The following is a 13,762-nucleotide window of genomic DNA, read 5'->3' as shown; positions in this document are numbered from 1 at the left end:
TAAAAGGCCTTTTGCTACTAGGCAATCCTGCAGTCTGGTTGATCTGGTTCAGACTATCAACATTGATTACAAAGAGAGAGAGAGAGTCGACGGAAGATACAGGTAAATTGAACACGAGTTTTTCTTGATCAGGTCTAAATCCTCAATGCGGAAACTTATGAATCCTGAATGCATGTTCAGTATGCTTCAGACCTTGCTATTTTACAATGAGCACTTAGCTTCTGTAAGTCCTTTTTGACTACGATTAATCTTTATTTTATAATTATGTTTAGCTTCTGTTTGACCAGCGTTACGGGCTTAATGTTGAAGAAATCAAGCTCAAGAGGGGCTAACACACGCACACATATTATTATTATTTACAACTAAATATTTTAACCTCAATGAACAATTTAACTTAACATAAAAACATATGTTTTTTTTGTTGTGAAGTTTTAATATCATCTTTATTCATCTTAAATAATAATAAAACAGACTGCTTGCTTCACAGTTAATTTGCTACATTCCAACAATGTAACATTGACAAGATCCATTGTATAACTGATCCTTTTTTAAAGACGTTCTTTTTTATATAATGAAATATGTAATGTTTTAGTATCTGACATGTCGCAAGGGACATTCGATGTTGATTACTGGCTCCTATGAACAGACGAGAAAATATCCATAATTTATGTTGTAATACGATCACAATTTAAGTATTTCTGTTCATAGTTTTTCTGATACATTACGAACATTTGACTACATGAAATAGTACTTAGAAGATGTATCTAGAAAAGAAAAATGTGGCCTAAGACAACCTGCAAAAAGAGAGGAAAACTATATTCAGTTTTACAGGCCTTTCGAGAACCAAGGGCCAGTTTAGGCGTGGTCAGCGCATCAAGTTCATTGCTGATGCAGCAACTGAGGTTTCTGATTTCGAATTCCGGGAAGTATGTATTTTCGGATGTTGTTTTCATCAATGTCATCTCATCTTCGCATTAGCAAATTCAGACAGAATAGCAACGCTAAATAACGAAAACTACTCCAAAAATACCAAATTTTGCTCTTTTTCTGACATTTTCACAGTGTACTCCGTGCCACCATTGCATTCAAGTACCTTCTAAATTTTCTCATGACGGTAACGCTGACATTCCACATGGAATCAAAAACGTAAACATTCGTTCGAAAGGGCAGAGCTACATACATGGGAATTCTTCAGACAAATCGTATTACTGTTAAGTCTTGTTTCCATGTTCAAAAGGCAAACTTTTATAGTATAAAAATATATATAAAAACGTAACGTAAAATCTTATTGTGCATATTCGTCTGAAGAAGACCCTGTTAGAGGGTGGAAACGTTACTTTCTTATGTATATTCTTTATACAATTAAAGTTTGCCTTGGTCAGCTTTTTAAGGTTTTATTTACAAAAAAGTTCAGGAATGCAGTACGATCGGCGAAGCAAGTGGTCCCGCGGAAATGGCCTCCGGCCTCTCTGAAGATGTCGACGTAGCCACGCCCATCGCAACCTGACAGGTAAGAAGGACATCCCCTCAGGACCCACTGGTGTATTAGTGAAAACAGCTGACAATCTCGAACCTAGCGGAACGAGTACAAACGCAACTAGTGCACACTCCGTTTCTGATAACTCGCCAGAGAATGTACATTCAGTCAAAACCGTTCACGAGAATCAAACAATTCGAGTCCCCATGAGCATTATTTATCAAAACCTAAGAGGTATACGCACGAAAACGAATCAGTTTCTTCTCAGCATTTTGGCGAATAACTACGACGTGGTCTTGTGCGCTGAAACTTGGCTCAACACTTCAATATCCAACTCGGAAATATTTTCAGAACAATACAGTGTTTTTAGATCGGACCGCAACCCACGAGAAAACGGGAAAACCCTAGGAGGTGGTGTTCTTATTGGTGTAAAGAAAGAACATTGCCCTGAACTGGTGGATTTACCGTTAACTGAACAAACCATAGACTGTGTAATTATAAAATTAAAACCGGAACATGCACATGCCATCTATATTTCTGTAATATACATCCAGCCGTCATCACCCCTACCGGTATATGAAACTTTGTTCTCCCACATAACCGCACATTGTCCTCTAGGGGCCCCATTGCTCATCGCTGGTGACTTTAACATCCCTGACATAACTCATCCTACTAACGACCTCCTCACGTTAGGTTCCCACTGTCGTGAATTGAAGTACTTTATTGATTTTAATGATCTCAAAAACTTAAATACTATACAAAATGCCAACGGTAAAACCTTAGATTTAGTCCTAACAAATATAGATAACGTAACGATACTCCGGCAGGATGCACTGGTGCCGGAAGATACTCACCACCCTCCCCTAGGAATAAATGTACCACGCCCCAAACCTAAGCGTAAAACTTCAAAGTCGAGTATTAAGCGATACAATTTTAAGAAAGCTGATTTCGTCAGTATGTTTCAGAAATTTAAATCAGCTAACTGGGAACAATTACATAAATACAACGATATCGATCTTGCAGTGGACAAATTTTATGAAATAATTAAGTGTATATTTGATGAATGCGTCCCATTCTCCAGCTCAACTTATTCTAATCAGTACCCATGTTGGTTCACGCTAGATATTATAAAAGGTATAAAGATCAAGTCGCACCACCATAAAAAATGGAAACAAAAACAAGGGAATGTAGGGTATCATGAAGCTAACTTTAAAGCCCTAAGAACGAAATTAAAAGCGGAAATAAACAAAGCTTACCAAAACTACCTTAACAGCTGCGAAGCTAATCTGACTAGCGACCCAATTCTATTTTGGTCTTTAGTTAAGAATCAAAGGAAGAATCCACCAGCCCAACCAACCAAACTCAATGGTGAACCTATCGATAACAATAACATCCAGAATGTTTATGCTACATATTTCGAATCTGTCTTTTCCGCGGAACCGTCCTCTTACGAAACCACACGTACGAACGCGCTCCCGAAATCCCAACTTAGTCTCTTAAGCATTACAGAAATCTCCCTAAAAGAAATCGAAAAAGCCATCAAGAAACTCAAACCAAAAAGAGCAGCTGGACCGGACCTAATCCCCCCCTACGTTTTTAAAGGTTGCTCAGAGGCGCTCAAGTTCCCTCTCCACACCCTCTTTAATTTAATCTTGAAAACAGAAAAATTCCCCGCAAGTTGGAAAACGACGGAGATTTGTCCAATCCCCAAAGCAGCAGATAAGACAGACATAAGTAACTACAGACCAATCGCGAAACTGTCAGCTCCAGCTAAACTCTTTGAGCAAATAATTTATAATCATATTTACTATCATGTCAAACCTATCCTTTCTCCACACCAGCATGGATTTGTACAAAACCGTTCAACTGTGACTAATCTCGTCGAATTAACAAATTACGTTGCGTCAACTATTGACGATAAAGGACAGGTCGATGTAATATACACGGACTTTTCAAAGGCCTTCGACACTGTACACCACGATACTTTAATTCAGAAACTAGCTTACATCTGCCTCTCCCCGCAACTTATAAAACTACTTGCTTCATATTTACAGAATAGACGACAATATGTCATGCACCAAGGACTAAGGTCCTCCTATTACGTAGCCAGCTCCGGTGTCCCCCAAGGTTCGAACCTAGGCCCCCTGCTGTACTTGATTTTCATTAACAATTTACCAGATGCACTAAAAAACTCCGAAAAATTAATCTTTGCTGACGATGTCAAAATTTTCAAACAAATTAAAAGTGATCACGACTGTACGAAATTACAAGACGAACTTAACGAAGTACTTGATTGGTGCAAGAACAACAAGGTTAATCTCAATCTCAAGAAATGCAAAGTAGTGTCATTCACACGTAACAAACATCCCATACAATATTCATATAACATTTCCGACGTAGAAATCCTAAGAGAGAATACTGTAACTGATCTTGGAGTCACATTTGACAAAGTTTTAAATTTCCAGACACACACTGCGCGCATCCTCAGTGAAGCGCACAGGAACCTAGGATTTGTGATGAGAATGTGTAGCCAGTTTAAGAAAAAAGAAACCTTTTTACTACTTTACTATACGTTTGTCAGATCAAAACTTGAATATGCCTCAGTCGTTTGGGACCCGTTATTTATAAAGGAAATCGAAAAAATAGAAAAACTCCAAAATAAATTCTTAAGGTATTTAGTATATAAATTAGATGGCATTTATCCAAAATTCACTTCGGGTGACATCTTACGCAACATGCTGAGTGTCCCGTCCCTTGAAAAAAGAAGACAGATGCACCAGTTAACATTCCTTTCGAAACTTGTCAATGGAAAAACAGACTCCTCCGCACTTCTCGCAAAAATAAACTTTTACGTTCCATGCTCAAAATTAAGACCCAGAAATGACCTCTTTAAAATTTCACGCGGTAGAACCAGGATGGCTGAAATGGATCCCATGAGGAGGATGTGCGCGTTGTACAATATAGTCTCCAATAATACCCCTGACATTGATCTATTTAGACCTAAAAGCAAACTTATTATGTGAACCCTGTATATAATAGCATTGTAACCAAATATGTTGTATACTTTATGATATACCACCCTTGTATTATATATTGTTGTTATATAATGATTATTCTGTTCCGTCTCATACGTAGTTATTTTCTACTTGTCTTTGTTGTTTTCTCTTACCAATTTTTAATTACTTGTTTTGTCAATATGTATGTAAACTGAACTCAGTTAACCTCAAAGCACTGTAACTGGGCATTTGCCTGTAGTGTTTAATAAATAAATAAATAATGTACAAAAATTGTTTAAATAGGCAATAAACATATTAATGTTCATCAGCACTAATTTGAATTATTAATCGTGATATTTGTTCATAGACACCAAAATGAACTGGTCATATTTAGTAGATTTAGCAAAAAGGCTACAAAATTCTAGTTTAGGCTTACCAAGAAGCTTAACCGAACGTGGATTGCAAGCTCAGTCAGGTTTTCTGCGTAAACCTATCTGGGATGTCCTTCTCAGTCGGTTTATTTGTCCATACAATAATTAACGACTCTCTATTGTTCATTAACTATTTATATTTGCATTCCCTCCTTTTAAACTTTAATTTTTCTATCATGACCAATGTAATGCCTTTTTTATCACAATATCAACGCTCAGATTGAAGAAAGTGCAATCAGTTTTCATACAGGAAATGGCATTCCAACATTCGGTATGTAAAAGAACAACTAACGTGTTATATGACCGGAAATATTTCATGTTGCCAAGAGCATCTTCCATATTTTTTTCTGAACAGTTCGCAAATGAACATTGTCAATATACTTCCTATTTGCCTGACCGGAACTGTAAGCGATGATGACGCAATCATTCTGAAAGATCACAACGGTGGCATGCATCACGGTGCTATATAAAAATTCATTTCATTTGGAAATAGTTTTTTTTTTAAAAAAAAAATCTGAAGGACGTAAGGGTAACATAAGCGAAAAGGTTTGTTTTTCGTGCACTGTTTGCTTAGCTGAGATAAATAAAATTGGGCCAACATTTTAAAGGGGTATCTGAAATTCTGCCTGATCCCTTTGATTAACACTACAGTTCAAGAACTAAAAAATCATGACTTTCATGTTTCCATAATTATGCATCAATTAGTAATACACATATTTGTTCAAACAAATAGCTATTTTATTCACAAAAATTTGTATGTTTTTAATTTAATTAATTTTTTTGGTGCCTGACAGGCACAACCCGTCCAGTCACGTAACAACAAGAGTTGACAACTTTACACAATATAAGATATAGATTTTTTAATTTGGATTTTTCATATTTAGCGTCGCATTCCGGTTCCTATTCGCTGATGCCGTCGATGGGGATGAATGGTGAATAGGTGGCACTAATGAAGCAACATTTGCCCGTGCTAAAGCCGAGACTGGAACACAGGATCTTCTGTAACGATTACGTGAGTCGACCACTCAACCCTCTCGTCCACCTGTGTGGCTTTCGTGACGTGTGTGCAGACTTCCTTTAATACATACATCTGTTATGAAACCATGAAGTGCATTTTGGTCCATAGACAGTAATTGCGCTAATTTCTAGCAAAGGAGGTGAAAAGTTATGCAATTGACTCATATCGCATGATCCGGCCCATCTTAAAACTGATCAAAGTGTTCACATAATCATCGCTGGTAATTCTATGATTTATAGCCACCCCGATTACGTAGTGCTAACATCGTCGCCTTGTTATCAAGGAGTTCCTCGTTCGATACCAGGCACAGTCACATAGTGGTTCGGATACCACTTTAAACCGTAAATCCAGTCCCGATTAGCATTTCAGTGAATAAAGAGGACTTAAAAACAAACCATAGCAAACATATAATTTACACTTTGGGCAAGAAAACCCAATGCATCCCTAAATTCTGAATGTTAAAATCTTTCATCTTGTGTACAAGGTGTGTGCCTTTTGGGGGGACGGGGGTTACACAAGGTTACTTCCTCGGAATATGTGTGACTTGTGGTTTCTAAACTAACCAACCTTGTATTGTTCTTGTTCTTGCAGATCATCAGCCAACGTTAGTGAACATTGCCTCCAAAAGCGCTTTACAGCGAAGTCTTTCGCCGGTGAAAGAAAATGAAAACTGGGCACATGGCGTCGACCAACAAGGTTTTGTTCCCGTTATTGTTTCTTGCAATTTGCAATTTCAAACAATCCCAGGAAAGCTTTGTTGAGGTGGCGGAACCTCTGCACAGAATGAGAAGTGTCAGCAACTATAAAATCGTGGACACTGATTGGGAAAAGTCTCTTCTGGATGGATCCACAGCTGACCAATGGATAGACGGTCTGACCACGGAGGAATGGTCGGATGATATCAAGCTCCACAAAAAATCAATTAGTGTGCGCTCTGCTGAAATGCCGGAGGTGAGTAGATGTGGTCAATAAGCTTATTTATTTTTATGGTAGTAATGTGCAGTAGTGTGCGCAAGATTTTCGAAGGGAGCATTACGTATACTATTTCAAGTAGCCAATACTTGTTTATGGCTCTTTGCCTACTTTTGAAGTTCATTTTTTTTACACTCCTGCCGTTGTATCTCCCGGTGGCCAATTACAGCGCAAAAAGGTTATTTTGACAAAATCCCGTTTCCCTGCTGACTGCTTTGGGGAGGGGAATTTTTAAAGTTACCGCTTCTTGCCCGAGTAAGTATAATTATTTTTATCAATTCGGTAGATAATCACAGAGATCATCAATACACATCCAAAATTATTATAAGCTATTTCACAACTGTCTTTTATCCATATTCTTTTTACTTCGTGCTAAAATTAAACCTTAGTCAATTTTCCCCTTACTACACGTTCATGCTCAGCATGAACGTGTAGTAATCTAATTTAATCTTTAGAAAAATATCCTCACAGCAGAGTTAATTGCCAATGTAAGATTCATGTCTCTCTCTCTTTTTGTACGAAATTACGTAATTTAAAATTTCTTTTGCATAACTTTCTGTATACCCTGTAGTCGTTAACTTGTTTTTACCGTATGTGAGTTTCTGATTGTGTCTTTCCAATTGCATTGTTGTCTTGTATTAAAGGATACCAGATTTGATCCTCAGTGCAGGCATATTACATAAAGATTCAAATTTCATCTTAAAACTGTAGGCCAATTCTGATTAGACTACCTGAGCATAAAATGAACTTGAGAAGAACTTTCACACGTAATTTTAAAAAATGAATTAAATATTAATATTAAACTATTAAAATTTTCATAAGAATTAAAAACTTTACTATTCTTAATATGTGTGCGAAACTACTTGTGCATGTATCCCATTTAATACTTAAGATCGGTATGCTACTACAACGGAGACTTAGATCTCAAAGTAACTTATAATTGGGAGTGGAAAATAGCAGGATTTTGATTGAATAATACAGTAAGAACTGCATATCCCGGAACCTCTATAAGAAGGAAACCTGTAACTACAAAAAAAAAAAAAAAAAAAAAAAGTCCCCAGAACGGACCTATTTTATACCTGAAAATGACCTGCTTAAGGCGGAAACCTCCTTAACGTGGAGACGGGGAACACCATTTAGAGACCAACGAGATGTTTTTATTCTCAAAAAGACGGAAATTTTTTTCCTTTATTTATATCGCTTGCAAGAAAACAATCCAATACTGCAAGTGGAACACGCCTCTATTGCCACTCGCTTATCGGTAACATTGTCGATATGAAAGAATGCGCTACAATACTCATAGATGTTACGATTCCGTTTCTTTCTCTCATCTCTTACCCTCTTTCTCCACCTTTCTTTGTCTATTTCTCCGCTATTCTTTCGTCATATTTCTATTTTTGTTGTTATCTCTCTTTGTTTGTTTCATATTTTCTTTATCTCAATCTTTCTTCACCTCTCTCATTCCATCTTTCAATCTTTCTCTTTCCCTCTATGCACATCGCTCTACGACGCCAGGGGTTTGTGAGTGTCCATTTTACTTCGTTTTTTGTGCCACTTTTGGCTAATTTGCGAAGATGGGAATGAGTGATGATATGATGAAATTTATGAATGTATCGCATTTTTATTCATGTACGTACATGCATTAGTACCCTGCATTATAAGTAATGCGAAATGTAAATCTGTCTTTCCATTATTTCCTTCAGCGCTCTATACTGTATTTAAAGTTAACCTATATAAGAAAGAAAACTGTTAAGACGGAGAATTTTGCTCGGAACCATCATGTTCCGGGATAGACAATTTTTACTGTATAAAAGAATGAGAGGCCTCCCTGATTGCATAAAATAATGTCACCTTGTAATCAAAGGGGTCCGTAATGGAGGCACAGTGGTTCAGGTCCCATTTTAAGCTGTAGGTCCAATCCCAATTAGTGGAGGCACATAGTGCTTCGGATCCCACATTATATTGTAGGCGCAGTCCCGATTAGCCTCACTGTGCATAAAGTGGACTTAAAACACCAAATCAATCAAACAATTAAACCAATCCCAATTAGCATATCGAAGCATACAGTGAACTTGAAGAAACACAATTTGTACTGCGAGAAAGTTAGATTTTTTAAAATATACTTGTCTTTTGATTTTTGAGGCCAATCAATTTAGTTTCTGCGTCAGTTTTCCGTGCTCTAGGATAGTGTTTCCCAATTACCGGACTTGGTCTAGCATCGGGCCACTAGAGTTCATTAGATCCAGTGGTTGCTAACTATTTTAAACCCTATATTATATTTGTCAACAAGACTATACATATACCATATGCCATCATTTATTTATTAATATTTAACTTCAAGGATGGACATTAATGTATCAATTTTAAAAAAATCGAAAGGGGTAAAATTTTTGAGCTGAGCATGGACTATTAAAAAATAAATTTACTGTGCTGTGATCTCACGATTGACAACCACATTAGGTGGCCAAAATGTGTCAAGACTTGCTCCACGAACAGGCTTACCACCCATTACGTCACATTATATATATATATATATATATATATATATATATATATATATATATATATATATATATATATATATATATATATATATATATATATATATAAAAAAGATAGAATACAAATATTTTATGCTAAATACAAATGCAAAGTATCCATATCTTAGGTATATTAGGCTCAGTCAATAAATAACGAGGCAAAGGATATTTCACAGCATATACGTAACGAATCTCAGAAGTAATGTCCACCACTGTTTAGGCATTTATTCCATTGTGACAACAGTCGCAAAATAGTACCCTCGTAGAACTCCTTAGGCTGCTGTTAGAACCAATTGCGCACGTACTCCTTGACGTCATCGTCATCGTCCGATTGAAAAAATTGTCCCCGCAACGCTTTTTTTTCTCCGAAGATGTGTAAGTCACACGGGGACAGATCTGGACTATAGGGGTGTCTCCGGACTTCCAACTTGTTTGTTTTTTCAGACACTCCTTTGTTGCGTTGGCTGTGTGTGGTTTATCGTTGTCGTGCAATAGGACGACACCACGAGAAAGGTGACCGGGACGTTTCCATTTGATTGCCTTCCTGAGCTTCGTTCATGTTTCACAATACCGCTGGGCATTGACCGTAGCTCCATGCTCCAGGAAATCGACGAGGAGCGGTCCCTTGCGGTCGAAGAAGAACAAAAGCATGACCTTGTCGGCACTAGTGTGGAGGGTCTTGAACTTTTTTTGGTGGAGGGGAATCTGCCTGCTTCCACTGACGAATTTCCGTTTCGACTCGGGCTCAAAGTGATGACACCAACTTTCGTCGCCGGATATATCCTTTCCATTCGTCGGTGGATTTCACAACCCCCTACATCTTTCGTTGTCAAGAAGCGCACTACACCCCACTGCTCCTCTTTGGATGCTTCCATTACGCGTCGCACTCAAACATGGAATGACTGGACACTGCCGATGTTCGGTTAGCAGCCTTTGTGCATACCTTGCCAGACACGTAACGCCATCTAGTGCGAGAACGTGCGCGAATCAGTTTCGTCACTCTTGCATCTCCATTTCGGGTCCGTCGACCCATTTCTAACTACCACAGTTTTGGTGTAATATCCTCTGCCTCGTCATTTATTGACTGAGCCTCATAGAGAATAAACAGCATCATAGAGGGTTCATTCAGGGACGTTGGAACTTTATTCGAAGGGGGGTGGGGGTGGGGGTGGGAGTGGCAAGTTCTTAGATCCACCACCATTTTTTTCTAAATCTCTTTTCATATATATATATATATATTAATTATAATAATTAATATAAATTATGTTAATAATTATATATTTTATTTTTATATATTCATGTAATTTATATTACATTTTAGATTAAATTATAGATGCTGCTGCCATCGTCCTCTCCGCTCTAGGTAATATAATTGCACAAACAAGCGATGATAAATACATTAACCAGCCAATCGATGCTCTGTTGACGTATTCAATTTCATTTATTCTTACTAAACTGTGATGGTATGTATATATTGGATCAATACCAGCTTCATTGAGGTCACATCACGATCTAGAAGAGGTGCTCCTTAATATATCAAAGTTCTTAATTGTTCAAGACTCTTTTTTAATCATATAATTTAAATATAGAAAATTACCAATGGCTAGAACAAAGTTTGAAGAACGTAATGACTGAGAATAGAAAGCAACCTTTGGAGAAGCCCTTGCATCGCGGGTTTGAGGGGTCCTTATAAAATATACTGTTCTGATTTCACAACGTTCATCGGAAGTGAGCTCCCTACCACCCTACCAACACTAAGACCGATAAAACTTTCTTACAAGCTCCATAAATTGCTTAAAGCTGAACCTAAGGAGTCATCAGCACAAGTAAGAACAACACATAACCACACAGAGGTTGATACTGGCTGCGGGTCCAGGCGCCAGAGCTCTGATGGGAAATGTACAGTAGAACCAAAGGCAACGTAGACACACGAGTCAGTGCATCGTACTCCCTCCTGGAGGGGAGGGGCAGAGTGAAGCATATTTTGACAACTCATCAGTAAAACTGAAAAACTTTTCTCAGATAAAGAGTACAATTAAGGAAGTCCTCTTTTCAACTGCAGCTAGAAGATCACTTGCTTGGGATGGTTCACTTGGACAGCTCTGCTTAACTGACAAGGTTGAAGAAATTTAACAAAAACATGAAGTGAATCATGTTTTTCTAGAAATCGAGTTTCACACATTGACAATAGTTTTTTTAATGTCTGGTACATAATGAAATGTATTCCTTTTTAGTATTTCTCTTCTGCATATATATTCGTATTATTAAAAAGAACACATCAACTTCACTTACTGTACCAAAACAGTTTTTTTAAAAAAAATAACTTAGTGGATGTTATTTTCACTTTCCACAAAAAAATTAAAGAATTTTCGGGTCTGAATCTTGGACCCACAACCTGGATACGTCATTGCGAGGGATTAGGGGTTGAGTATCCGCTCACCGCACATGTATACTATGTATCCACCGACTCCCAAACTTTTTATGTGCAGAGCCAGTAACTATTTGAGCGATTGATTGCAAGATTTTGCACCATACTTACGCTAAATATATTGCATAATTTATAATTAATTTTTATTATGAACAAAGACAAACCAGATGTGGAACGTGGGCAGTAGTTTTGGTGGCCGTGACCTAATTAATTAAAACAATTTAAGGGACGTTGTATCTCGTAAACATTTCATGTTGTAATACTAGTATATGTGCAACGGGGAACAAAACATCTCGGGGTCGCAGATTCAAACCTAGTAACCAGCCATCCTATGACATTCTCTACAGTTCTCATTTCTGTAAGGTTAGTGCTGATGTTGCACCTTTAATAATTAATAAACGGGAACATTTCTCTCCCGTTTTTTTGGCGGTTTTCAACAGTCCAAACCCCAGTAGTAAATAATCTGGTAGAGAACGTTTGTCTGTAAAAGAGAAATTTGCATATTTGCTACGTAAATTTGGAATCTCCTCCCTCAAAATAGTCTCGCTCGTCTCCTATCACCTACTCACTCGTATTGGTGAGTTACTCCTTTCCAATCATCGTTGCGTTTAATCTAACTTTATAAAGATGTGACGTTAGGGATAACTTTTCAAAACTGTCATGAATTTTCAAGAATATCACTTACTATTGTCAATTATAATCAACTTTATATGCTATTTCGAGCGCGATACATTGTCCCCTCTCCCTAGGAATCGAACCCTGTCCCTTTAATGATAAAACGACTGCATTTGCCACTACGCTTTCATCGGTGAACAGCCAGTTTTTGTAATGTTAAGTTATTCTCGGAATCGTAACTGAATGATAGCAAAAAAAAAATTAAAATATCATGCAAGCCATTAAAAATATTCTTAATGCTCCTTAGAACAATTTTTGTTTTCAGAATTTAAAATAGCGAAATGATTCTTGGAAAGGCAGACAAAGAAAATATTACCCCCCCCCCCCCCCCGCGGATGGACCTAGGTTAGGGCCATACAATAAACTGAGATCCTGTAACCAAAATATTTTCAGAAGTCTGAAAAAATCGAAGATTTTTCTTCCTTAGTCGGAAGTACAGTGTTGTATACAATCGTAATTTTCTACTATTACGTAAGAGCAATAAGGAGGCAAAACAAACAAGAAATATGTGAGGTTCTAAGTTGGTGTTTCTTTTCATGGTTAGACGTTCATTATATTTAATTTTGACGCGCTGTGGTGAATTTTTATTCTTTCATGTAAATTAATATTACCACGTCCTGATTTTATAATTAAATTAAAAGTGCATATGAGCAATTTTTGATGGCAATGTTTGAAGACGTATTTTATTTAGTACTTGTTTAAAATATAATTTCTATAATTTGGGATATTTTTAAGTGTGTCAAAAGAATCAATGTAGCTCTGCCCCAGCGCCCCCATCCCCCCAAGAAAATCCAGCGAGAGACGAAATGTGGTGCGATGTGTTACCGTGCGATCAATGTTCAGTTTTAAATGTATACGTTCAAACAGGGGCAATTACAGTTGAACATGTAACAGATTTTTCCGTGAAGGAATCATGTACGTGCTTCATTGGAAATAGAACGAACACTTTGTTGTTAAGCTTTTAATTTTGACGGCTTTACCCTTCCACAATAGCTTCATCTTATGTAAATGATCAAGAATAATTTTATTCTACTGCTTACCTCGAAAAAGAAGTTTTCTCTCTTCCCCTGCATCCACATTTTCAGAAACACATTTGATATGTTTATGTTAACAATGACACGACGCGGTGGTCGACGGACTCATTGTTATTCACAAGTTTCCGATTCACCCGATAACTGACTACACCAAACTTCAACTGAAAATTTCAAGTCAAAGCTAGGAGAGA

The 13,762-nt window shown here is 37.3% G+C and overlaps 1 protein-coding gene across 2 annotated transcripts in view; it reads left to right on the top strand.

The window, feature by feature from the left end:
• The window catches only part of LOC145986687 (aminopeptidase N-like), a 60,882-nt gene continuing 47,120 nt past the window's right edge, over window positions 1-13,762 (top strand). For both annotated transcript variants that reach the window (XM_083121000.1, XM_083120999.1), the window contains exons 1-2: window positions 1-102; window positions 6,514-6,873. In XM_083121000.1, coding sequence (XP_082977126.1) covers window positions 6,586-6,873 — 288 coding nt within the window. In that variant the 5' untranslated portion in view covers window positions 1-102; window positions 6,514-6,585. The remainder of the gene's footprint in view (window positions 103-6,513; window positions 6,874-13,762) is intronic.

Source organism: Lepisma saccharinum, chromosome 4, assembly GCF_977018435.1.
Source record: "Lepisma saccharinum chromosome 4, izLepSacc3.1, whole genome shotgun sequence".
NCBI lineage: Eukaryota > Metazoa > Arthropoda > Insecta > Zygentoma > Lepismatidae > Lepisma > Lepisma saccharinum.
Note: the sequence above shows the minus strand (reverse complement) of the source record. Positions and strands in the feature narration are given on the sequence as shown.